The sequence below is a fragment of the Phaethon aethereus genome, assembly GCF_964289735.1.
Source record: "Phaethon aethereus genome assembly, chromosome: 5".
NCBI classification, from domain to species: domain Eukaryota; kingdom Metazoa; phylum Chordata; class Aves; order Phaethontiformes; family Phaethontidae; genus Phaethon; species Phaethon aethereus.
The window spans coordinates 16,664,865-16,690,804 of record NC_138579.1 but is presented as its reverse complement, the minus strand read 5'-3'; the positions used below and the strand labels follow the sequence as shown (position 1 = coordinate 16,690,804).

General features: G+C 35.2%; 1 protein-coding gene across 1 annotated transcript in view; it reads left to right on the top strand.

Moving 5' to 3' along the window:
- VRK1 (VRK serine/threonine kinase 1) overlaps positions 1–25,055 on the top strand; it is a 31,497-nt gene extending 6,442 nt beyond the window's left edge. Inside the window, exons 3-12 of the mRNA XM_082000669.1 lie at positions 1,444–1,513; positions 1,905–1,992; positions 3,425–3,533; positions 3,680–3,772; positions 4,731–4,863; positions 6,166–6,286; positions 7,287–7,345; positions 8,558–8,736; positions 13,142–13,235; positions 24,558–25,055. Coding sequence (XP_081856795.1) covers positions 1,444–1,513; positions 1,905–1,992; positions 3,425–3,533; positions 3,680–3,772; positions 4,731–4,863; positions 6,166–6,286; positions 7,287–7,345; positions 8,558–8,736; positions 13,142–13,235; positions 24,558–24,640 — 1,029 coding nt within the window. The 3' untranslated portion in view covers positions 24,641–25,055. The remainder of the gene's footprint in view (positions 1–1,443; positions 1,514–1,904; positions 1,993–3,424; positions 3,534–3,679; positions 3,773–4,730; positions 4,864–6,165; positions 6,287–7,286; positions 7,346–8,557; positions 8,737–13,141; positions 13,236–24,557) is intronic.
- Positions 25,056–25,940: the final 885 nt, after the last annotated feature.

The following is a 25,940-nucleotide window of genomic DNA, read 5'->3' as shown; positions in this document are numbered from 1 at the left end:
GTGAAAGTAAATATGCATGTGCCAAAGTTTATGTGCATTGGATCAGTTGGTCTAGCTGGTTTTTTTTTTCAGGTTCATGCCTTAAGTCTGAATGTTGGTCCCACAAGGAGGGGCCGGAAAACTGTTGTCTTGGCGCTATTGTTTATCAGGGCAATGCTGCTGGAGAAAGTGAGGTGAAGATAGGCAGTAGCTTTGTAATGGAGTGTCCAGGCCTAGGAGGGGTGCCCAGGCTGGTATCTGCTCTCATTCTAACTGGGTTTCCTACTCTGCCTCTGAGCCAGGACATCAGATACACACTAAAGCCCATGCTCATTGGTGTGTTTGATCTCTTTACATTGCTTTGTTAATGTCAGACAGCAGTAAACTTCTATTAGCTGAGTGGTACTGTCTGACCTGTAGCAATTTTCTGGATCGCTACATCTGCATTTAAAAGTTACAATTAAAACCATTTAAGATTGATGTTACACATCTTTTAACTTTTGCTAATATCATGTGATTGTATTCTTTCTGGGTTTCTTTGCCAGTAATCACATGCCTTTTATATGGTTATTTTTTTAGAAGTGTAGGATATTCCAAAACAAGTATTTTCACTGAGAATGAATTTGGACATATATGAGTAATGAGACTAAAATAAATTGCTTAAGCTTATCTCAAAATCAATCACTTAGAAACTGCAAGGTTTGAAATGACTTTTTTCTGCGCTAAGTTCTGGAAATGTAGAATCAAGGTATTTTCCCGTTTGCAATTCTTGCAGTATTACAAAATTTTGGTGTTTTCAAACCAATTTATCTCTTGCACTTCACTTGTAATACAGAGTTACCATAGACTTGTCCCTAGAAAACGGAACTGAAATACCTTATGTTAGCTTAAATACAAGGTAGACTCTGAAGTCAAAATAGATGTAGTTCTTATAACTTAGTTTAAGAGAAATTGTGAAATCCTTTGTAATTTTTACTGTGATCAACTAATGTATGAAGGAAACAAAATACCTTATGTTCAGCAAGAATTTAACTTCTGTTAGGATTTTTCCATCAGATCACTGCAGGTGTTGTTTTGGGCTCACTAATGGCTGTGCAACTGATGCAATCCAGCTTTAATCTGGAAAATCTGAGATAATGAATGTTGTCTAATGTTCTTTGCTAAACCTTTGTTGCCAATTTTTGGTAATAATCCTATAAGTTTCAGATAATTTGGTATTCCTTAATCTTTTGTTACGGGAAAGTATTCTTTGATAACCTTAATGTTAAGCAATTTAGAATAAAAATAACTTTTTAGAGCCACCCTTCTTTTATAAAAAGAACATATTCTGTTGAATTATCAGCTCTGGGTAGAGCATCTGAGGGAGACTATGTTTTTATAGGGTGAATGTTATGTTTTGTGAGCTTTTAACAGTTATTAGACACTAACACAGCAGTTTTTAACTAATTTTAAATTGTCTTAAAGGAACCCAGCCAGAATGGACCTCTTTTTACTGAGTTAAAGTTCTACATGCGAGCTGCTAAGCCAGATGAAAGTAAGCAGTCTATTAAAATGTTTTTAATGAAATACAAGCATTTAGGAAACTAGAGCCTACAGGAGTAAGGTCGAACTTTGAGAGTCTTTTTAGGTAATTTTCAAGATTATTTTTAAATGATTGAAATCTAATTCAGACATGTAGTAAAATTAAGGGTTTTTGGTAAGATGTTTTTTATAGTTGTGTTGATGGTATTGTCTCAATTGAAGCTTTAGTTGTATCTTTGTCCCTACAATGGATGCATCATTAACTTTCCAGTATACTTGGCATACAAGTTTCCATGAAATAAGCAGCTCACATGTATGCAGAAACTAGGTGATGTGAGTACTCCCTTTTTATGTAAGTCTCTACTGATGTGAATTCATGAACTTATCTTTATTTGTATTTTCAGTTCAGAAGTGGACTAAGTCCCATAAACTGAAATATTTAGGTGTACCAAGATATTGGGGTTCTGGCTTGCATGAAAAAAATGGAAACAGGTGAATATATCTTTCGTTGGCATATACTGGGATTTAACTCGTCCACAACCACTATCCCTTTTAACCTAATCTACTTTATAAGATGTTTTTTCCACTTACATTCGTGTTGTTCATTTCTGCTACGAAGTTTCATGTGTGTAACAGGGTGTTTTGAAGGACTAGGTGAATAGATAGGTTTTATTTGTACTCTGTTACTAGTGTTTGTGTCTGTTCTTCGTGATTTGGTTTCCATTTGTCTCAAACATACAGTGTATGTATATATATGTATATATACGTGGTTTAGAAGCTTTTCATATTTGAATTTAAATGAAGTTGACTTATCATGTATAAGTCTCTGAATAATATGACTACCTTTAAAGTTTTTCATGTGGTGTGCACTTTTAAGAATATTTTCACTCACACATATAAAGGACTTAGTGCTCTCTAATTCTATTTTATTTTCCCTAGGGATAGATTTTTTTTTTTTACTTAACCTGTGAACTAGAATAATTGCTAGTCTTATGTTAAATTGGTCTTAAGTCTGGGGATAGTTTTTAGTATTGTTCCATGTCATGAAGGGTTTCTGATACTTGGTCTTGAATGGTGTGCCTGTTCATGTAATAGACCGTGTTTCCTAGTGGGCTTTCTCTATACAGCTATGCTACAAAGGAGTTTTAGTAGTTTTCTGGCAGCTTATAGTAGGTCAGACTTAAAGCCATTATATAGGGCAGTTGGTATGTATGCCCTAGTATGTCAGAATTATCATTGTTTCAGTAGGTCCTCAATTTTAAAACTAATCTAATGTACAAACAACATTAATTTTGAGAGGCAAAAGTAAATGTAACAAAATTATGGGTTTTTTTCCCCAAATAAACTTTTCTTCCCATTCAGTGTTTAATGCATAAGTTTCTTTCATACTAGATACACCAGTTTTTACAGTAGTAGAACCAATTTGACTATAGCAGTTAATATTGGAACACCTTTGGCAAGTGAGAGATTTTTTTTTTATAATATAGGTTAGAAAAAAGGTTGTAATAGATTTCAAGAAACTCACTTCTTTAAGTAACCATGTTAAGTCACTTATTCATTTATAAAGTAAAATATGTATTCCTGTAAGCAATTGATGCTTGGTTTTACCTGTAGTGAATTACATTACAGATATTTTCCTCTGTGGGTACTTGTTATTTTATTGCATAACTAGCCAGGAATGAAGAGCGGTTCTTTTGATGGACAAACTTTTGATAGCTGATGTGAAAAAAGTTAAGAATTGATGTATAACACTTAAAAAAAAAAGTCAAGTATTTCCCATATAATTGTTTTCTGTGTACCTGCAGTTTATCTTTTGAGAGATGTTTTCAATCAGTAATCTGTACAATTAAAACATTGAATTTTACTTAACAAAGTATTTTATCTATAAGTTTGCTGTTGTTGTTTTTTTTCCCCTTGAATTTAGTTATCGTTTTATGATAATGGACCGATTTGGCAGAGATCTTCAGAAGATGTACGAAGAGAATGCAAAGCAATTTTCCCATAAAACTGTACTACAGTTAGGCCTGAGAATAGTAAGTTTAAAAAAAATATTATATTTTTTACAATCTGGCTACCCTGTGTAAGTCTTTTGGTTAAATCACACTTTTGTGCTGAGTACAGGTCCTCTGCTGGGTGGAGCAGGGTACTGCATTTATATGACTGTATTTTGTTTTATTAGATTGATATTCTGGAATATGTCCATGAGCATGAATATGTGCATGGAGACATCAAGGCCTCAAATCTTCTTCTGAGTTACAAGAACCCTAATCAGGTATTTCTGATGCATTTTATTTCTCATGCTTTAAATCTTCTATTTGATAACACATGGAAGTGCTTTGAACCTGTGAAATCTAGCAGAAGCTCATTTTTAAGAATGTATATAGTAACATTATTTCTGCTTGACATTTATATCTAGTTAATATTCTACGAATTTTTTTACGCATTTTGCTGGACAGTTACCAAATTGACTATTTGCCCTAAACAATATTCTAGAGAAATTCTCAAGAATAAAAGAAAAAGTTGACTGTCAAATAGGTATTTGCAGGTGGAAGCTTAAAATTATATTGCACACTGGTAAATTATGTTTGCCTGTCTGCATTGTTACCTTATTCCTTTGTTCAAGAAATCCATCAGATAAGTATTCTATTACTTGGAAAAACTGGTCTTTAAATTGTTGATTGTTCCACTTGATTTATGGAAGTCTCTAATTTTTTCTGCATTTTTAACTCCCTTTACTATTCCAGCAATGGATATGAGAGTTTCAGAATTGTGTGTTGTCTTGCCCAAATGTTTTAGCTCATGAAGTAAAATAATCTCAGTTCTTTTAAAGTAGCTGTGGTGTTACTAAGAAGTAATAGTATGTATTAGGGTTCAAATGGGACAACTGACTTTAAAGAAGGTAGGTGTATTTGTAACTGTATGAGCATTATGTCTTTTTTTTTTTTCATTTTATCTTACTGGTGATAACTGACTATTTTACTAGTCCTTTGTATCAGCATGAAACTGCTTCCAGGTCAAACTGCTATATGGAAAACAACAAAACCTGACACGTTGTTTTCAAATTGTATGTAGTAATCTCAATAAAGCACTGAGAAAGGATCAGATAAAGTAAAAAGCCTCAGATTTTATACGTTTTAAGAAGTGCTGAGAATGGTTGGGAGTTACAAGAAATATACAATTAAACATATTTATAGTTCTTTAATCTTAGCATTCTTTGTGGAAATTACTAGGTGTACTTGGTGGATTATGGACTTGCCTACCGATACTGTCCTGAAGGAGTTCACAAAGTATACAAAGAAGATCCTAAAAAGTGTCATGATGGAACTATTGAATATACCAGTATTGATGCACACAAGGGTGTGGGTAAGGGTGTAAAACTTTGTTCTCAGTGATAGGCATTTGTGCATCCTTTTTAGAAATACAGAAGACTTTATTTGCTGCATTGAATTTTGTAAACAACCAGGTTTTGAATTTATAAAAATATTTTTTTTTATCTATGGACTATGCTGGCATTTTTGTTTCCTTCCCTGTACTAACTTTTACCTGGATATTAATTTACTGTATCTTTAATGTACCTTTCTTAAATAGGTTTCCTTAATTTATAAAGACTGTTAAGATGTTTAGTGTATTGTTTTTTATTAATTAAGTAGAAATAGAATATTGTTTGAGATCTGATAGAAAAACAGGCTCTGTTTTCAGCAGATAAATAGTTTCTGTTTTCAGTGTGTACATTGTTCCTTCATATTTGGCAAATATTCACAATATTTGTTATCTCGTTTATAGCTTAATATTTAGAAGATTTTTTAACAAAACTTTGTTTATGCCTATAGTCACTGAACATTAAAAAGCAAGTAGTGAGAAAAGGTTGAACATGAAGAGGACAGGTCTGTCTGATTAAACATTGAGGATTTATAGTGAACATCAAGTTTATTTTCTTCATTTTAAAATTTTGTTTTATTAACATAAAAATGTGTCCTGCAAAAATATCAGTTGTTGAAAATCATTATTTACTTCAGGATGAACTGTTGCACCTATGCTTAAAACTGAACATGAACAAAGATGCCTTGATTTGCCCATTTATATTTCTTAAGTACTCTGTGGTCAATATACATGTGGATTGTGGTGTTTTTGGTGGTTTGTTTTTGTTTCATTTTTTTTTTTCTTGGCAAGGCTTAAGAACTGATCTGTTACTGTCCTTTGTTCAGTTTTCAGGCCACATAAAATATTTCAGCAATGTGGAATATTTTTTTCAGGAGCTCTGGTTTTAGCTCTATTACCTTTTTATAGAAGAAGGGAAGTAAAAACTGTTCTGAACAGAAAGTCAATCACTTCACCAGTTTGCCCTATTTTTTCCACAATCTGAGTACTTAAAAAGCTTCCCAAATTGGGATAACTGCAGCATGTCATATCCTTGAGTAGAAGAAAGAGATTGATAAAGGACTTGAAAATGAAGTTATCCTTCCAGATGTAGGAACAATATTTTTTCCTTCCTTGCTTTCATGCTAAAATGAAGAAATAAGTAACAGATACAGTAGTGTTACATTGTTAGCTTTGGCTTTCTATTGTCTTAACATGTTTACAGATTTTAACTAACTGTTGTTAAACTGTGTGCGCTTTATTATCTGCTCTTACTGTTCTTATTTATGTGTGTATATATATATTTAGCACCATCGAGACGTGGTGATCTGGAAATCTTGGGTTACTGTATGATTCATTGGCTTAGCGGCAGTCTACCATGGGAAGATAATTTGAAAGATCCAAATTTTGTCAGAGACTCAAAAATCAGGTGAGAAACTACTTTTTTAAATCTTTTTTTTTTTTTACTTCTATTATGTTCCCTTTTGGTGACTAGGCTATTTTTTTTGCATACCCCCCAGTTTCCCTTCATTGTGTACCATGTATCCTTGTCTTGTAACTAAACTTCATTTGTACTGTTCTACTCTGTCTTCTTTTGCATATGTCAGATGCTTAGTTATCCACCACAGTACTGTCGCTTTAGAATACTGCCATGGTTAAGCCAAAAAGCACTCTTATCAGTATGCAGGTAACCATTAGTCCTGCATTATAGAAAGAAAACTGAAGCAGGGAGTATGAGTAGCCTTTGTAACACCATGCTCTGAAGTCTGTGGCAGAGATGAGTGCTAAAGGTAGATCTTAAATGTCTTTGAGCATCATTTCAGCCAGAGGGCTACTTATGTGGGATTTTTTAAAAATTATTTTTTTTTGGTCCCTGTCCCTCACTGTTACATTCCTTCGTCTTCCCCTAACCCTGCTCAACCCTCTCTTGTCAGACATTTAATATGTCCCAGCACAGCAGTTTCTGTCTCATTAACAAGTATTTGTTATCTGGCTTCTTTATCTCTACTTTTAACACTTCAGCCTCCATCAATGTTAGTGAAGCTCCCTGCCATTCCTCTCAGTTATTATTTTGGCAGGGGATCTGCTCTTGATACCGACTAGAGAAAGTCCTCTAGCAGGAAGAGGTGAGAGCATTTGTATGTGAGGGTTTAAAATGGACCACTTCTTCAGTCTTCTGCTTGCTTGCTTTGATAAGAATCAAAAACTGTTGAACAAAAACTTATTTCAGATAGCCTGTCTGGCATTTTTCAGCTTCTTAAATGTACTGCACTCTCAAAAATGGCTGTGCAAAGCCATACCAAAGGCTTATCTAGTAGTGTTTCCTGTCTCTGACAGGGACGCAGGCTAGGTACTTAGGAAGTTTATCAGAACAGGGCAAGATTCAAACTTTGAAAGAAACAATAGTTTTGAATAATTTTGTTTTTCAGATGTAGAGATAATATTTCAGTTTTGATGGACAAATGCTTTCCTGGGAAAAATAAACCAGGTAAGAGGAGCTATTTTAAATTACAATACTTTAGTTTGTACCATGTGGTAAGCGTTCTCTAACAGTTTGTTTTTAATGTCCTTTTTCTTTAAAAAACCCACAACCAAAATCCATCAATCTTTGGATGCCATCACCAAATTGTAGACAACTTAAGACAATGGGTAGAAACTCTTAAATTCATGTTTATGTGGGGCATGTTCAGTGCATGGAAGGGTAAGCTGTGCTACTCTGTATTGAAATAAAATCAGCTTAAATTTAGTTGCTGCAAAAGGTAAGAAGCTGTCAGATTGTCAGTATCTTTTTTGCTGAGCTGTGTGTCTCAGGCATTTTACTCTAGTCTGTTGCTTCTTTAAGTCCTCCTCCTTTACTGAAGTTTGTACCTATATCTTCTTTCTTTTATCAGCAACAACAAAGTGACATTAGATTGTTGATTAGGTGAAGTTTAGACTCTTCCTTTTGGCTGCAGTTGTATGAAGTGCAGACACTGTTGCTTCTGATTAAAGACAGTATTAACTATTTGCAAACATGAAATGTGTAAGTTGATTTTTCACAACTGAATTTGAGAGATTCAAAATATAAAGTAATGTAAACAAAGTCTAGATAGTTTCTATTTGGCATTGATGATTTGCTGAGTAGATTTTTTAATTTTTTTTTTTAAACCTGACTATTAGAAATGCAGTTTTTGAGGATTTTAAACTTAAATATTTAGTTATTTCCAGCTACTCCTGGTCATCAGAAGAGTTTTCTCTGTCAAGTGTGACTTGTCTGATTTTTCAGTCGTCAAATGTTTCGTGTATCTCTTCATATATGTTTCAGTCTTGAACTGATGAACTTCTGAGAAAACACTGAGTTTCCTTTTCAAGATTTTAAAATATAGACATAAGAAATGTCATTTAAACAAGTGTTCATTGGTGAAGATTGGCCTATTACATTTTTTTATGGCTGACTGTTTTCTTCATTGGAAGAAATGTGTTAAAAAAAAAAAAGAAACAAAACCAAAGAAACCCCAAAAAACCCAGTGATGCTGTCCTCACTGGGTAGTGAACCTTGGTATAATTTTTTTCTAAAATGTGTTGTAGTAAAGTCATGAGTTTATAAACATTTAAAAAAATAGCATAAGTAGTGCATGCATAATTTCTGACTCTTCTGTGGTAAAAGTGAATGATGAAAATGTTTTGAAATATAAAGTAATTTGAGGTACCATTTCTTTAGATGAAATAGCCAAATATATGGAAAAGGTGAAGCTACTGAGCTATGAAGAGAAACCTGTTTATCAGCATTTCCGAGAAATACTTCTGCAAGGTCTTAAGGCCATTGGGCAAAAAGATGATGGAGTACTTGACTTTGGCTTGTCAGAGAATGGAGACTTGCAAACAAATCCCGTGCAAAAGGTTTTTAATTTATATCAGCTTTTAATGCATTTTTTTGAGCTAAATAAGTGTTAAAGTGGTATTGGAAGTAGGTGTCATAACTGCATCCAGCAGCAAATAAGCAAGTTGTGAAATGTATGTTTAAGTCCTACTCTTATGCATTATTTCTCTAATTTAACTTCACTAATTGTTATTAAAACTTAATACAGAATGATGTTTATAGGTGTAGTTTCATAATAGATAATATCTTGGATAACAGGATGTGTATATACAGTCGTAATGACATTTGAACTGATGAACATTCCGTCAATTTACTTATTTTCCTTAAATTGGTGAAACTCCAGATGGGTCAAAATACATGTAAGGTAAAATAAATCTAGTTTTTGTTTCAAATTAGTTTCCTTTCCATGCCTAGTTCAAAGCTTAGTTTTAAGTATACATCTTTATGCCAAGTATTTGATTCTGGAATTCACATACTGAATTCACTGCAGTCTAATATGTTACTTATGAGTCTTAACAATAGCGGTGAGCTAGCGGTATTTTATTCTTCGTGTTTAAGAAGCCTTAACCTCTAGATTTGGACTCCCATTTGAATACAGCGTAAGAACTTTTTGGGCTTTAGGGAAATCATATGTTGAAAGAGTTTATAATAACAGTTAAAAATGGTCAAATAATTGTAGAATCAATTAGGTTGGAAAAGACCTTTAAGATGATAGAGTCCAACCGTATGGGACAATAAATACTATGCCTTGTTACTTGCTTATTTGCATTTGTTAATAACAGGTGGGCAGTTTATTGGTTCCTTTAGCATGAACCAGGGAACTGAGAATTATAATACAGGATAATAGTACAAGAAATCTGCCTACTTACTGACATGATCAGCGGTGTGGTAAAGATGGGCAAAAAGCACAAAAGAAAAAAAGTTGTAGGATTTGGAAGCCTTTTGAGGATATATGTCCAGATTTTCTTACCTCTTTTTGCCCAGTAAATAGTATGTTGGCTAAAATTGTACAGCCAAGGTCATTATACTAATATTTTCTGCTGAAGTGAGTGTAAAGATCTGTCCAAAAGGAAAGTTCATTAGCGTAAATTCTTCTGTTCCCCCTGTGGATTGACATGGCTTGAGACCTGTGTTTTGGGGGGGGGTGTGGAATCTGTTTTTAATGGTTGGATGATTTCTTTGCTGAATAAGTTGGCCTGCTGCAGAGCCAACATCTGTGACCTTTAATGTCCTTGTCCAGCAGAGATGGCTGGTGCACATTTCAAATGGAATGGAACTTGAAAAATCTTATTTCTTTAGCTAGTATCAGTCAAGACCATTCCCAAAAGGTGGGATAATACTTTTCCATAGGTTCTTACCTACTAGCATCAATTAGGAGTTAGTTTTTACGTTGGGGATTTTTTTGCTTGCTTGTTTGTTTTATATAAGTGCTTGAACATATGCTGACTGTGTGAATAGTTCCTCAAAGTAAAAAAAAAAAACCAACAACAACAAAAAAAAAACACCCCAAAACCAACCCAAAAACCAAAACACAAAACAATGAGTGTTACTGGCCTCTTTGACCAAGTGTTTTCAGCTGCCTGCTTCATATTGCAGTGGACTTCATGCTAGCTACAGCTAGAATGTCCAGACAGAATTAGTTACTGGCTGGGGTTAAACCACATCTGCTTGAAATCAGGTTGACATAGCCTGCTTGCTTTTGACCAAATACCAGGATAGATGACTTTCTTCTATGTTTGATTTTCTAGGCCTTTAACAGCTGTGGTATAGGCTAGGGTAGCAGTATAGATTGTGTCAGTCCTCATTACAAGGGCATAGTCTGCACTTTTCAAGTAAATGAGTGGAAAATGGGCCTTCAGCAGGATGTCTTCCTGCCCGGAATATATCTTTAGGAGCTCATGCTACTAGTTTTTTTTTTTCCGGGGGGTATCAGACATTGAGAGGCTAGGAGAACAGTAAGATGGGTTTGTGCTAGTTGAGAATAGCTGGATACTTAAATACACAGAGGAAGAAGGGAAGAACATAGAATGCTAACTAAAATTATATTTTTTTTCAGCTGTGACAGGAAGCTTCTGATGTGGCAGGAAACTTGATGACCGAGTGTTTTAAAGACAAGCTTCAAATTCCAAACACTGTTAGAAACTGCTTTCCATAAGGATGATTTATCACTGATCAGTAGCATCTTGTCTCTGAAAGCCAGTATCTTCTAGCACATGTTGAATTTCTTTTGGCATGCTTAGGGTCTAATTTGGAAAAGAAAAATGCAGTCTGGCATCCACCCTTGAGAAGATGGTGACCTCTAATATGGAGTATTTATGGTATTTTGGCTGTACTGATCTTTTAATCACAACAGGTCTTAAGACACCTACTCTTCAATTCCTTTGGGGCAATCTACCATAATACTTTCTTAAAACAGTGTTATTTGGTATTCTGAAGTTATGCTGTTTCATAGCTAGGAGACAATATTTCTAGCTTCTGTGTAGATAAATTCTTAGAATGTAGGATTTTCCTGTGCTTTCAGCTTGTATAGCTAATTGAGCCATGATATGCATATAAGCATGGTTGTCCTGGAATCTCAGTCATTCTGCAGTATTGGTATCTGGCTAAAACTTGAGAGATGTCTGCTATATTAAAAGTCAACATTTTGTTTTCTATATCATAACTCAAGTTTCCCCATATGTACAAGTAAATGAAACACAGTCCACAGTTCTGGTGGAGGTTTTTTTGTGGTTTTTTTTTTTTTCTGTATAGTAAATGCATATTGGTCTGTGTGTGTGGTATTTTATAGTAGTTCTAGCAAAACAAGAAGCTAACAGTACCATGTATTGAAGGAAGTATCTGGAGCTCTTGATTAAATTATATAGGGCAAGGACCACATCTTCCTTTTTGTTTAGTGCTGAAGAGTTGCTGGAAAACATTGGGAGTAAACTAAACTGGAAAAATATGGATCTTAGTGATTTGTGCTTTCTTCTAATGTTCAGTTTCAGATGTGCAGGTGATGCTTTTGTCAAATGAATGCTGCCTGATTTCTACTGCTATGTAATTCACCTGCATCGAGATTAAGAAACCACTTTTTATTAAATAAGCTTGGAAACAAGATAGATGTATTTTGCTTTAGTGTAGCATGTATTGGATATCTGTTTTTCTGATAAGCATTTAAAATGTTTTCCAGTACAATTGGGAGGAATGCATTATCTCTCATAAAAGCAGTACAGCACTGAAATAGTCCTCCTTAATTTTGGTCAGAATGAACAAAAGTGTCTGTGTTTATTCCTGCCTAATGCATCACAAATCTGCTGACATGCTAACCTTGGAGTCTTGGCTGGCGGTAATCAGGCCTGTGCACCGGCAGGAAAGATGTACCTAATGCACTCCATCAGTGCAGTTTGCATATGGAAGTTCTCACAGGGGAGCTGCCCTGTGCCAGCTGAGGGTTACCTGCCCACTGCAGTTATTGTATGTAATTATCGAACCAATCTGTTCAGCCCAGCAGGGTTTAGATGGTAATCATGAAGCAACACTTTGGAAAGGAAAGATGTAGTGCACTCTCCCCTTCTCTCATGAGCTATGTGAAGTTGTAGTCACTTTTAAAGCTGTATTAGTAAAGCTCTAGAATCACACAATTAAAAAAAAAAAAAAGTAAAAAAGGAGAAAGTAGACTCTTCCACTGCTCATCAAAGTTATCATCTATGTCTGATACAAAGGATGAGTTGACTTGTATCTGTAAAAATCATGTCTTTAAAAAAAATAATCTTTCCATAACCACCTTAAGAATACTTTGCAATACTAAGATTAATTGTAATACACAGATAATATCAGTTCTATCCATTTAGAGGTTTTACAATAATGTACCTTGAATAGAGTTCAGATTTCCCAAGTACCTCTCTTTGGAACAGAACCCATCGTTGCTATTAGAAAAAAAAAAGTACTGTCACTGGGTGTTAGCTACTTTTTAAGCTGTGCAAAGAAAGCCTTAAGAAGCAAGGATCCGGATAAACTTGAATCTAATGAGGTGTAATTGCTTTTAAAAAAAGCAATTAACAACAACTTTGGGTAAAATGTTTTTCTGTATTCTTTAAGGTTTTTCAGATTTGCTTCTTTTGTAACAGTTATTCAATATAAATAAAAAAACAGGTTTTTATCATAAAAATTTGTGTTTTCATACATTAAAATGTCAACTCCTAATGTGATCTGTAGTTAGGGGAACTGAACTTTTAAATTGTCTATTGCCTAGTACTAGTATTTTTACATTAATATATGAAGAAATTTTCTCTACTAGAGATGTTTTATAATATATGAAGAAATAATGCTTAAAATGGGGGAACACCTTGTGAGGATAAGATATTTTCTACTTTGTGTGGTCTTTTTCTGTTCTTGAATTCAATTGTCCCTTTTTCTTTTTTCTTTTTTTTCTTCCTCCCCCAGAAAAAAAGAAAGGCAGCAGCTGCATCCAGTGAGAGCACTGAAGCAGAAATGGAAGATACAGGAAGTCCAGAAAAAAAGCAACCTACTTCTTCTAGTAAGTCAAAAGATCATTCTCACAGTCACATGTACTCATGTGGTAGGTTAACCCTGGCTAAGGGACAGACTCCCACCCAGACGTTCGTTCCCCTTTTCAGTGGGACAGAAGGAGAAAATAGGATGACAAAACTCATGGGTTGATACAAAGATGGGGATATTGCTTACTGTTTACTGTTGCGGACAAAACAGACTCAACCTGAGGAAAATTTAAATTAATTATTGTGAGTAAAAATAAATTTGGTTAGTGACAAAGAAAAACTTTAAAACAACACCTTTCCTTCCCCTTCTCCCAAGTTCAACTCAACTTCTTCACTCTAGACTCCTCTCCTCTATGCCACTGCCTGAGTGGTGCAGGGGGCATGGAGGGGATGTGTGTTATGGTCAGTACATAGCATTTTCTCTCTGCTGCTCCTTCCCCCTCACATTTTTTTCCCCGGCTCCAGTGTGGGTTTTCTCTCATGGTCTGCAGTCCTTCAGGGAAAAAAACGTGCTCCGGTTTCTTCAGAAAATGCCCATCTGCTCCAGTGTGAGTTCTCCCATGAATTGTAGACAATATCTGCTCCATCCTCAGTCCTCCCTGAGCTACAGGGAATATCTGCTCTGGTGCTGTGGAGCATCACCTCTGTCCAGTGTTTTTTGCCCTTTCTTAAATGTTTTCACAGAGGTGCCACAAACAAGTTGGGCTCAACTTTGGCCTCCACTGGGTTTGTTTTGGACCCATCTGGTATGGGCTGTGTCAGGCACAGGACAGCACCTGGCCTCTTCCCACAGAGGACACCCCTGTAGCCAACCCCAGCTTACCAAAACACTGCCATATACTCAAAATATACTGCCACACATATACTCAATACAACCATTTACCTTTAGCAGTTCAAGTGCTTTTTATCTTTCATAATTTCTTTTTAGATTGATTCTAATAGAACTGAAATATTTAAACTGTGTGTGAGAAAGGTATACTCTCCAATTGTATACTGCCTAAAGCTGGTAGAAATGCTAGGTGATAAAAATTGGTGGCTGTACCCTGTTGCTGTCGTTCATTTTCTCCTCCATTCTTATTTTTGTCCTCCCATCTTGTCCAATCCACTGTCAGAATATGCTGACTCCTCAGGACTTCTTCATCACAGTGTGTTAAAGCCAGGGGCTAGTAGCAGCTTCCAAAAAAGAGTGTATTTAAAGTCGAGGAAAGGATCAGCGATAAGGATAGAAAATGCTGAAGCTACATTTCGGATAATTTGGCATAGTTTCAGTGTTGCCTGGAAGAAGTCATGGGCACATGAAGTAGCATTAATATAAGTCCAAGATCAGAAATCTTCAGTAGAACTGTATAGGGTAAGATTATGGTGAGCATCCAGTCAAACTGTTTTGTAGATCTAACCTTCTAACTCTTTCATGTAAATGTGAACTGAATTGAAGTAATTACAAAGATATTTTTCCTAAAGAATTTTTGCTTCCGACTTCTTAAGTTAAAAGGCCAGATGTTAACCATAGTCAAGTAGTCTAAAAATAATAAAGCAGTAGCACTAGAGTCTACCCCAAAACAAATCCGCTTGTTTAAAAACGGTTTGAAGGAGTATGGTAGGATGAGAAAATACATTTCAAAGACAGTAATATTATCAGTAAGTTGTGGATTTACTCTAGTATATTTACTCAAAAGGTATGGTACGAAGTACAAGTAATTAAGCTAATGTTATTTGAGAAGGTGACACTGCTCTATTCATTTTCAGCTGTTCACATTATAGAATTACGATCATTAAAATCGGTGATTATTTCTCTTACTTGAATGCCTTTTGAATTGTTGACTTCAATTTATTATGAAATTTCTAGTCTGTCAGTGCCTGAAAAAAAAGTTAATTAGATTATACTTTCTTTGTAGGAAATACAATTATTTGATATGATGCTGACATTTATTCATCATTTTAGCATTTTAGGTTTTATTTAAGACCTTATAATAAAATATTTAATACAGCTGACTCTTTCCTGGTTGTGACTTGATAGGTGATTAGAATATACTTTCATTTCATATTATATTTATACTTCTTTTTTCTGGGATTGTAGATTGAAATTCTCATAGATAGAGATGAAAAAGAACTTGAAGAATTGCATTCCGAGTGGTAGCATCAGCTTTTGTAAATGCTAAGTTTTTTCAGACTGAGTAAAGGTATTTGGGAGGCTGTATGTATTTTCAGCATCCACTGGTTAAAATGAGTGATGGACATAAGCTTAAGTATAAACCTCCTCTTGCCAATTCAGTAGAGTTACAGGTGAAATGGTTCTAATTTCACCTTTTTATACTACATAATTTAATGAACACAAAGTGGGGAGAGTATATCAAATGATTTCAGGTGGAAAGTGATACATGTACTTACTCATTTTGTTCTCTCCAAATTTGGAATTAAAACTTTACCACTTATTACATGATTCATAAATCTGTGTTGAAGGAAAGGGCAACTTTTTCATAATATGATTATGAAGCTTTTGATAAATTGAAAACAGCTGTTTACTAGAGAAATACTTAAAACCGTGTTTTCAGATCTTAAAACCGTGTTTTCAGACCTGACAAGTTTTATATTGCCATGGACTTGTTTCTGTGTTGTGGAATTAGTCCTGTGACTGAAAAAATACCCTAAAGTTCACTGTCCAGTAAAATGGGTAATTTCTTGATACCTCTTAATGGTAGACATTGAAGTTTAGTCATACAGGAACATTTTAAAAGTTCTTGAGATGTTATTTTATTGGTTTCTAAAAGGGGATAAATATGGTCAGACGGAGTTTATTCTTCAGGTGTTCAAAGATCTCATGAGTATTTGGACTTAAAACAGTGTCAAGAAGAGCCATGCAGCCTCCTGCTGTTCAGCTAATCAGCATTAACTACATCTGACTATGCAGTTTGTCTAATCCAGTCCAAAAGATTAGGCGTCCCAAAAAGATCCTGATCAGCTGTGCAGCGATGTGAGTACACCAGGGTGCTCAGTGGCTATGGGGACTCTACCAGTAGTGAAATCTGTGACTGCTGAGGCTGGGGAGCCCCCAGGCTTGGCAAAGGCGGAAGAAACAATGGCACTCAGAAAGGTTGGGCATCTTGAAATTCTTGCTTTTTTTGCCTGTTCCCCCTGTTTTTTCTCAGCATGAGCGGCCACTTCGGGTGAGTTCAGTTAAAGGCCTCTTTCAATTGTGTCAACCATCAGTGTTTCTGGAGCTGTCAAGCAAGAGTGTTAGACTCTTCTTTTTAGAAACAGAATTTGAGAAAGCTCTCAAGAAACAAGCAGTGTTGTACTTCTGAAATAAGATGCACAAAACTTTGTGGGATTCTTAAATTGTTTTTTATTTAAATTAGCATGTTATCAGTTTCCTTTTTTTCTCTTCCCAAAGCTTTAAAAGGTAAGTGGAAAGGTCTAGGCTTAAGTCTAAGAATGAAAACTGTGTAAATTGTTTGTTACCTCCAAAACTCTGCCTGGTTCTGAGGAATTTTTGCTGAATCTCTGGAGGTGTCACCATACAATGCTTCTGCAGGGTTGTGCTGCATAGTATTAATAGGACTAATATGCTTATTTTTAATCAGTTGGTACAGAATAGGCAGCTATTACAGGGAACTTCAGTGAAAATGGCAAAATGCTGGAAAAATCAGTTTCATGAGAATTTGTAAATAATCCTGGGTTCAAATTCTAGGTTCAAAGCTACCAGCACAGGTAAAACCTCTACCACTGACAGTTTTTGTTTCTTTCTTTAATCTTGGAGTTGATGAAGACTGAGTTATAGAAATACAGATTTTAGAATAGAATTTTTTTACACCAGCCTTTTTTATTTTCTGTTGTGAACTTCTTTAAACAATTTGAGGGTTTATTAATTGGGACAGTATAGAGAGACATACTAAAGTAGACATGATAATGAAAGTATGGGGTTTTTTGGAAGTATTTTTTTTTTTAATAGTCAATACTGCTAGGGGAAGGAATTGTTCAGCAATACAGGCATGCACAGCATCTAGCATGGTAAGGCCTTAACTGTGGTCTTTGATTACTCTTGCAGTATAAATAAAGAACTCTCTGAAAACAGCCATATTGATGGGTTGGTTAGAAGGCATTCCAAAATAGAGGTTTAATAGTATTTCTCAATTAATAGGTACTTAGCTTTATGTTTATTTACATTGCATGGCTTTGCATAAATCAGCATCTGGGTTATTGTCTTAGAAATCTTTTTTTCTTTATTCAAGCAAGATTTATTACTTAATGTTGGATTAAATCTACACTTAGGCTCATTTTTGTATTTAGAGAATTATTGGCCTTGTCATCAAGCTTTAGGAGAAAACAAATCATACTTTTTTTTGAGTTTGTTTATGGTGCTGCTTGTTACTTGTCTTTCTACTCCACATCAATGCCCACATTATAGGTAGATTTTTGCCTGTTAATTTTATATCCTATTACTAACATTTTCAGCAAAATATGTGCTGTACAATAGTTCTAACTGTCTGTTATTCACCTGTTCCTTCTTGTGAAGGATTTTTTATTGACTAGTATTTGTAAGACTCCAGGAATAACTGGGTATTAGTCTTAAAATAGTATATCCTTCTTTGTGACTAGTCATCAGATCTGTCATTTTCTGCACCATTCTTAGCCTTCACTTACCTGTCTCAGAATGTTGCAAGTTAAATATTCCAGTATGAGAGTTACGTGATCTGGTTTTAGAAGTTAAAAGCATGTGCTGCTATGTTGTATCTGGAAATTAACTGTAAGACTCAAGTTTTAGAGCAGAGAAATGCTGCTCTCAGTTGTCAGAAACATTGACAAACTCGCTTCTGTATTTTGCATTAAGTATATTCAAACATGATATGAAGTGATCTGTCTTTTTATGGCCTGCCCCAAAATTGTTTGAGGATCTTTAAAAGCTATTTAGATTAGAAGAGGTGTGGTAGGAGGTAATTTTTAAGTATAAAGATCCTTAAATATTATGGGTAGGAGGTTAAAATATAATTGGATATAAAACAAATATATCCCTGTGGTGGTTCTTGAATAATGTTTTTTCTTGACAATTTGCAAGTGACAAATTCACTGAGAAGCATCTTGAACACGCGCCATTTATAATAATAATAAAGAGACAAAATTAATGTCCAAGAGGTAAAGTATGGGAATGTTCCTGTTTACTCCTGTGTCTACTTGGAACAGTTTTCTACTTAGTCTTTCTTCATATTTTAAGCATATTTCTGTACAATCTCTTCAGACCAATTCTAGCACTTAGATGTATTTACATTTTAAATATGTTTAAGCTCCTTGTTATACTTTATGGGACTTTTTTGTGTTTGCTGCTAATAAAAAGTATTAAATTAAAACAGAACAAAGCAAAAAACCTTCTGAGGAAAATTTTCCATGGGGTAAGGTTTGTATAATAACTTTACATGTAGAACTAAATAATTTTAGGAATAAAAAGTTATGTCTTCTTTTTTGTTGTTTTTCTGTGACCTGAAGATGTATTCCTTTTTCAAGATTGCAAGTAATTAAATTAGGTTAAACCATGACATATATTTGAATTAAACTTTGTTCCTCCTGCAACTTACTATGTGGTAGAGAGGAGGGCTATTTTTAAATACATGCTGGATGTGAATACTGATTTATATGTGTATGTACAACTGTGTTTTGGAAGGTCTTCAGTAGCAATTTTTACAAGTAGAAATAAATTGGTTTGTTTTAGCTGGAACAATTTTATCTTAAAATTTTAAAAATAAGTCATAGATTTGGCGTTATCTTTAGGAAATACACAGGCATAAAGTCATCAAATAATACATTCTTGTGTCCTGATGTTTTTCCGTATTATCATATGGAAATGTATTGGCTTCATTTGTTGCAGGCAACAGAGGACTTGGAAGAACAGAGTTACCTAAAGCCAAACCCCATCCCATAACTCTACAAACTTTCTTCTTTCTCATCCCCACCCCACAGTCATATATTTCCTGGAATTCAAGTCCGTATTTCTATCCTTCTGGTCTCTCTATTCTTTTTTTTTCTGGATCGTATTTATGTTTTTTGTAGAGAAAAGAGAACAAGCCAACTAACCAAAACTACTATTTGTCACCCTTACATTTACTTCAGTAGCCTTCAAAGTACTGAAAAATACTTGTTTGAGAAGTGTGACACTACAAGGTTTTATCAGCTATGCAGGGTTCCCTGGCAGAGTTGCGAAAAAGCTTGTCAGAGGACTACACGCTCTTTACTTACTGCATCTTCTCAAATGAAAAGTAGCTTTTCCTTGGCACTGTACTCGAACCGCCCAAACTGTTGCGAACGGTAGACTAGCATAATGCTTAATGCTCATTAAATGCTGCACAGCCTGGCCTCGGTTCCCATTTCATGTTTGCAGCTGAATGCCGAGTGTAGGCTTTCAGCATCCGATGCTATTTTTGTCTTATTCCTTCCATATGTAAATAGCAATTGTATGGGTTCCATTCTCTTGTTTTCCCTTTTCAATATGGTGATTGTAGAACCCTTTTAAGGGGCAGTTGAAGGAAAAAGGTCTCCTAGGGAGCCATCCAGCAAAATGACTTGGTTATTTGATATGAACAAAGCTGAAATATGACTGAAGCACATCTTGCAAGACAAAAATGATACTCTGGTCAGTGGAAGAATTTTGAAGAACTAAAAGTCCTAAATTTTTCTCCTTTGGAAATTACAAGTCCACAATTAGTTACTTAAATTAGTAACAAAACATATTCTTGGATTAATTTATTGCACTGAGATCTGATATAGTGGCATATGTGAGATCATATCTGGTTGACTAGGGAGAGTTGTGTTAAGTCAGTGGTCCTTTCATTCCTACTTCATCACTTCTCAGCTTAACAGTGGCAATTCAGTATATGTGGCACAAAGTTGCCAGCATTAAAGAAATATCAGTTCTGTCATAAGACTGTCCTGCTGTGGCACACTGGGTGTCTATATGGAAATTATGATTAAGCTCCATCTATGTGGAGACTAGTCTGAAAACATCTCTTCCAGAAACCACTTGAGAACTCTCCACCACATGGTCCAACTCTCCAGATTTATTGACCTCTGTTTCTTAAAGAGGTAAACATATAGCGAAGTTTGTGTGTGTGAGACTGTGCACACACATTAGATTTTTTCTTTTAAGAAAGGAAACCTTGCTGTGTCTGATCAATGTACATACAATGTACACTGCATGTGCTGCTTTTGAGGGTGAAATATGTTGGCTGGTTGTTTAATGACGATTACTGTAAGTCTAGTTTAAGAGCTTGCATAGACTAGAGTTGCTGGAACTCTTCAGCCGTTACACAGAGACTGGCATGTACTCAGGCTTTGGCAGGTGTAAATTCAGCATATGCAAGTGATGCAGTTGCTAACCTCCAGCATGCTTGCTGCTAGATATTTTTCACTTACCCGATGTTTGTTTGGAGTCTAAAATCCATGTGTGGTTCTGGTTTCAAATATTGTAGCCTATGATGTAATCTAGAAGTCCATTAACACCTAAATCATACTTGATTTCGTCTGCTCGGTAGCTGTGTTTTCATGCTCAGAATCTCTCACTGTCCTCACTTCCATCAAAACAAGCAATTAAGTGGGAAACTTGGGATTCTGGCATCTGCTTAGTTTTACCAAAGGAACCGCTGTCATTTTATAGAAACTTTTTTGACTCAAGTACAGTTTTATTTCTCTTACTCGTAAGACTTATGTGTGTTTCTAAAATGGTGTATGTAGACTTGGGTAATGAGATGAGAAGGAACGTTGAGAGGTGGTCTGTTCTATACACCAGCCTAAAGACAGGCTTATCTATCTACGTCTGTGTTTATCTTGATACACACCAATATTTTCTTTTAAAACCTCTATGATTAAGATTATAAAACATCTCTGTTCAACACCACTTGTAATACTTAACTCTCCGTACTACTAAAAAGGGTTTGATAAGGCAGAGTATTTTCTCTTGGTATTTCCCTTAAGCTTACTAGTTGTCCCGTCCACTGTGGACATGGAACTTGCTCTCATTTTACATAGCAACCTTTTGCACATTTGATAGTACAAAAGGCTGCACCATTGCCTCTCCCATTTTTTTTTACATTCTTCAGAGAAACTAGTTAAATTCAATTCCTTTTTAACTTTTTGTTAGAAACCTAGAAACCATGATCACCACTCCTGATGTTTTTTTCCATTTTTCTCAGAACCTTCTTGAAAGGTAGAGATGAAGACTATACACAGTACTGCTGGGTTTCTTTTGTAAAGTTGCTTTATAATACGGTTTATGCAGCGAGCATCAGATATCACAGTCAACTTGTCTGATAATTCCTCTAGAGCCTGTGGGACTCTTTATTCCTCTGCTGAACTTTGTTCCAGTCTCAAAACAAGCTGTGCAGTGACACCATCTGGTTTATTTTTGCGTATATAATTCTTCTCATTTAAATTGCTGTTTTAACCTAATTCAGTTTAATCTGCTTTATAAAAACCCTGTCCATTGTTTGCAATAGCTTTGTGTCCTCATTTGGTGCTGCCCACACAGGACTTCTCCTGTTTTCAGAAACAGAATTGACTTTTCTCCCACAAGAAAAGTTTGTGAGGAAGGGGCAATATAAGCTATCAGACTAACTGATTTTGAAAATGCAGATGAGCTTTTTGGTACAGAAGACCTTCAGTTCTGAAGTAGCTATAAACTTGAAAGCTAAACATGTGTTGAGAGCAGTCTTTCTGAGTTTAACATAACTAACTTAATCAGATAGTTTAAGAGAACATTTCTGCTGTTTATGTTTGAAATTATGAGTAGTAGAACCATGACAAGGATTTTTCTCCTTTTTGTTATGATTCACTTAGAAATTCTCCATCATCATAGTTTGTTTAGAAAAGCCTCGAAAAGAACTCATTAATGCACTAAAGAGAAAAGAAAAATCAGAGACAGGATAGCTCTCTTCTGTTTGGTGTTCCAGCATGGGCAACTAGAAATGAGTAGGCTCTTACTGAATTAGGAATTAGCCAGTTTCAATTGCTTGTATTGTCTGTGATGACCATGAAATACTACATTCCTGAAGTACAGACATGAAAATCTGATAACTCGTTTCGTCTTTCTCTGTAAACAAACCCCTCTGGTATTTTCCTACTGAGGGTCATAATTTTCATATTAGCAGTCTTTCTGATAATAGAGCATGAATGTGACCTGTCTCTGCATGACCTGATTGTCTATAATTGGATGAGAAGGAAAATCAGTTACCTCAGTCAAAACTGGAGAAAGTCGAAACTTTTCTACCTGTGTGCTTTCCATCTCCCTTGTATAAGCTCCATTCAGAATGCTCTAAGCTGCTGCAACTTACTAACCTATGAGAATACTAGACCAGATGGAAGGGGAAAAGATCAGGTTATTGTTTTTTCTTTAAGAGAAAACTTTGGTCATTCTCTGCTTTCTGTTGCAATACAAAGATTCCAGGGAAGACTCTCAGGAGGGATGGAGAGAGGAAAATGGTACAGTTCATGCCATTGATAGGATAACTTGGCCTGCATACCACTAAGGGTACTCAGTTTGAAAACTCAGAGGACATGCCTGTTGTTAGAGTTCTCAATTATAGTAGCTGAAATATTTTGTGACTATGAAAGTATAAACTAGAATTTAGCTGGGAGAAGGAATGATATACATAGTGAAGTTACTATTTTAGTTTATGATAACTTCTCGTATAGCTTTTAGCTACCAGTTCTTGTAAGGGTGCCAGAATAGATTTGACTTTTACATACCGTTTGGGAAGGTGGTAGTGTTTTTCCAGAACAGATCTCTCATTGATAAAACTGCTCTGCTCAATACGAGACTATCACCAGAGGTCTCCATTGTATTTTTTATTTAAAAATTATTTATTAATCAAAGATACATTGTCTGACAAAATCTATTTGTAGTTTTATGTTGAATGCAGTAAATGCTTTTGGACAAAAAGGAGCAAGAATATTTTTTCATTCTCCATTTCATTTTCAAGAATAGAACAATTCTTCAAAGTTAACTTTGGTATTTTTAGTTTCAAATAAACATTTTAAAAGCAAGTTAAGTTATGTAAAATTAAACAGACATGAAAGTGAAACTGTTTGCAATAGTTCGTTGCTTTTCTTCACATCGTTTTGCGTAGACTCAAGACTATTTTGGTTTGGTTTGCGTTGTTCTCTATCTCCCTGCTTTCCTCCAGATTTACTCACTGAGCTTGAACAATCAGTGACACATACTTGTCAAAGGCTGTTGTCTTATGCAAGCAGCTCCTTTCTTAAGGACTTCCATGAAACTCAATTTTACCTTCTTTTTTCCTTTGTCAGTAATGCAGATTAAGAAGTTGACAAGAACTGTAGAGTTATATATAGTTTTACAAGCAAGAACTTAAAATGGTTAGGCATACTGAGTTCAAGGAGAGGAAGTCAGAATTAAAAAAATAAAATAAAAGATAGTACCATGACTAGGAGATGAAAAACATTTCATTGTTACTGCATTTGTGAAAATGGTGGCAATTTTTGTTATAAGGTAATATTTTTTTTCCTCACAGTGACTGCAGTTGAATGTGATTCATGCAAATGAGCTGTGGTGTTTTGTTGTTTGGGGTTTTTTTTTCCCCCCCCTTTCCCTGCTAGTGGACAGGAAACAAAGTGCAGGGATTTTTTTATTATTGTATTTAAGTATGGTCTCTTTGAAAACCTGCCTGCAGGTTTGTTAGGATTCTTATTTAGATGGTACTGTTCATTACCTTTCTTAGTAAAATATTGTCAAATAATAGCTTGAAATCTGTAGGTAAGTTGCACTGACAGCTGAGCTGATTTAACAGCTTGACACTGCCAAAGAAAAAAATCTTTCTCTTTTCTACCTGTGTGCTTTTCACTTCCCCTTGTATAAGCTCCATTCAGAATGCTCTAAGCTGCTGCAACTCACTAAACTATGAGAATACTAGACCAAAAAAAAGTTCTGTGCCAGGTTACAGAGCTGGATCAGCTTAGCACAAGGCCCAGGGAGCACCAAAAATGGCTTAATAGTGGGAGGGATCATAGAACTGAAAGTTGGTGCATGGGGAGGAAGGGGAAGAGTTTAGGATTTGAAGAGGATCTGATTCTTCATCTTTTGGTGGAGGTGAGCTGTTATATTGGTTCAACTGTATGTAATGCTACTATTTGAAACATTAAACTGTACAACATCTTTTTCAGGAGAACATTGGTGCCCAGAAATTGTGGTAAATTCTGAGTCTGTGTCATGTGTCCCTGTCCCCCCAGTCAAAACCAAATGAATGATTTGATCTATTCCCTTAAAGACTACAAGTACTTTCTTGTGATCCGTTTCTGTTATTTTATTTTACAGAAAGTCTTGTCTCTTTTTTTTTGAATTGCAGATGCAATAGCTACCAGAACCCGGAAGATGACCTCGCCAAAACCCAAGAAAGGCACAGCAACCAGAAAGAGAGTCCAGAAGTAAATAATAGATGAAGCAACAAATTAAGGTGCTCTTTGGCTCATCTCTAGGTTTTTTCAGTTACTGTAGCACTGGAATCTTTTTCTTTACTTTTTAAATGATGAATCCTGTAAAAACATGGACTGCTGTTTGTACCTGTTCTTGAAGAATCAATGTTTTATTAAAATAGTTGCATAATTTATGTATACTTCAGTACTAATGCAAAATTTCGCCAATTTTGAAGTGAGGATGCATTTTTATTCTTTTATGTACACAAATTCATGTCTTAAAGGCAGACTAAATGAAAGTGCTTTTTTTTTTCCTGCTTTGTAGTGTAGAAATAAAGCCTTATTTAGTTTTGTTATGGGAACTCTATAAGGAACAGCAGTGTTGCATCTGATTTCTCCTAATTTTGAGTAAAGTCTTATTGGAGGTCACTTAGATGTACACTGTGGTGAAGTCTGAATGGAGACATCTTTTAAATATTTCTCAAGTATTTGAATTAAAAAAAAGAAGAACATAAGACAAATTACATCCTGCCATTCTAGTTTGTTATAAAATGTGTTTAAACAATTCTTTGGAGGATGGGTAGTGAATTTTAGTAATTTTTTTGCACAGTGTTTGCATCACTTTTTCCAATTTTTCAGTTTCTCTGGAAAGAAAGAGACCAGCATTTTAGACGTAGGTCCCAGGGCAAAGAAAAGAACCAACCAAAAACCAGTGCCCATCCTCAACTCCTGCCCCTCAAGTTTTCTTTTTATATTAGTGAAAAGGCTAGCAAAGTTATAATTACAAATAACTTTGTAAAGTGTCTAGTTTCAGTGAAAGCTTGACTCATGTGTGCTTCCCATAACAGAATAATGGTTTACCTTTTTCTAGTAGTTGAGAAGCATGTAGCCTTTCTTAAATGTACTTCCTTGCTTGGCTTTGAGTCTTCTCTTCAGAGTTGTAAGTCAAAAAAAGCAGCATTTAATTTCAGTGTGAAATGCCACTAGCTACTGCAAAAATACATACAATTAGGGCACGAACGTAATTTTTATCAGGGAGACTGCTTTATGAAGTTTGGCAAACCAAAAGGAATCCATAAGAGCCAATGGGTGGTATATTTGTGCGGATGTCCAGTGCGCTGTTTTCTTGACTGTGTAATGTCTGAGTAGCTACTTGCTCAAATAAGTACATTGTAGCATAAAATATTGAATGAATGATGAGGTTGTGTTTTGAAAACAAGTGAATCCATTGTTTTGAAATAAAACTGGAATAACGTATTTAAAAGATCTAGTGCCTTCTCATTTCTGTTCTGACTGCTCTACAGAGTAATTTTCCC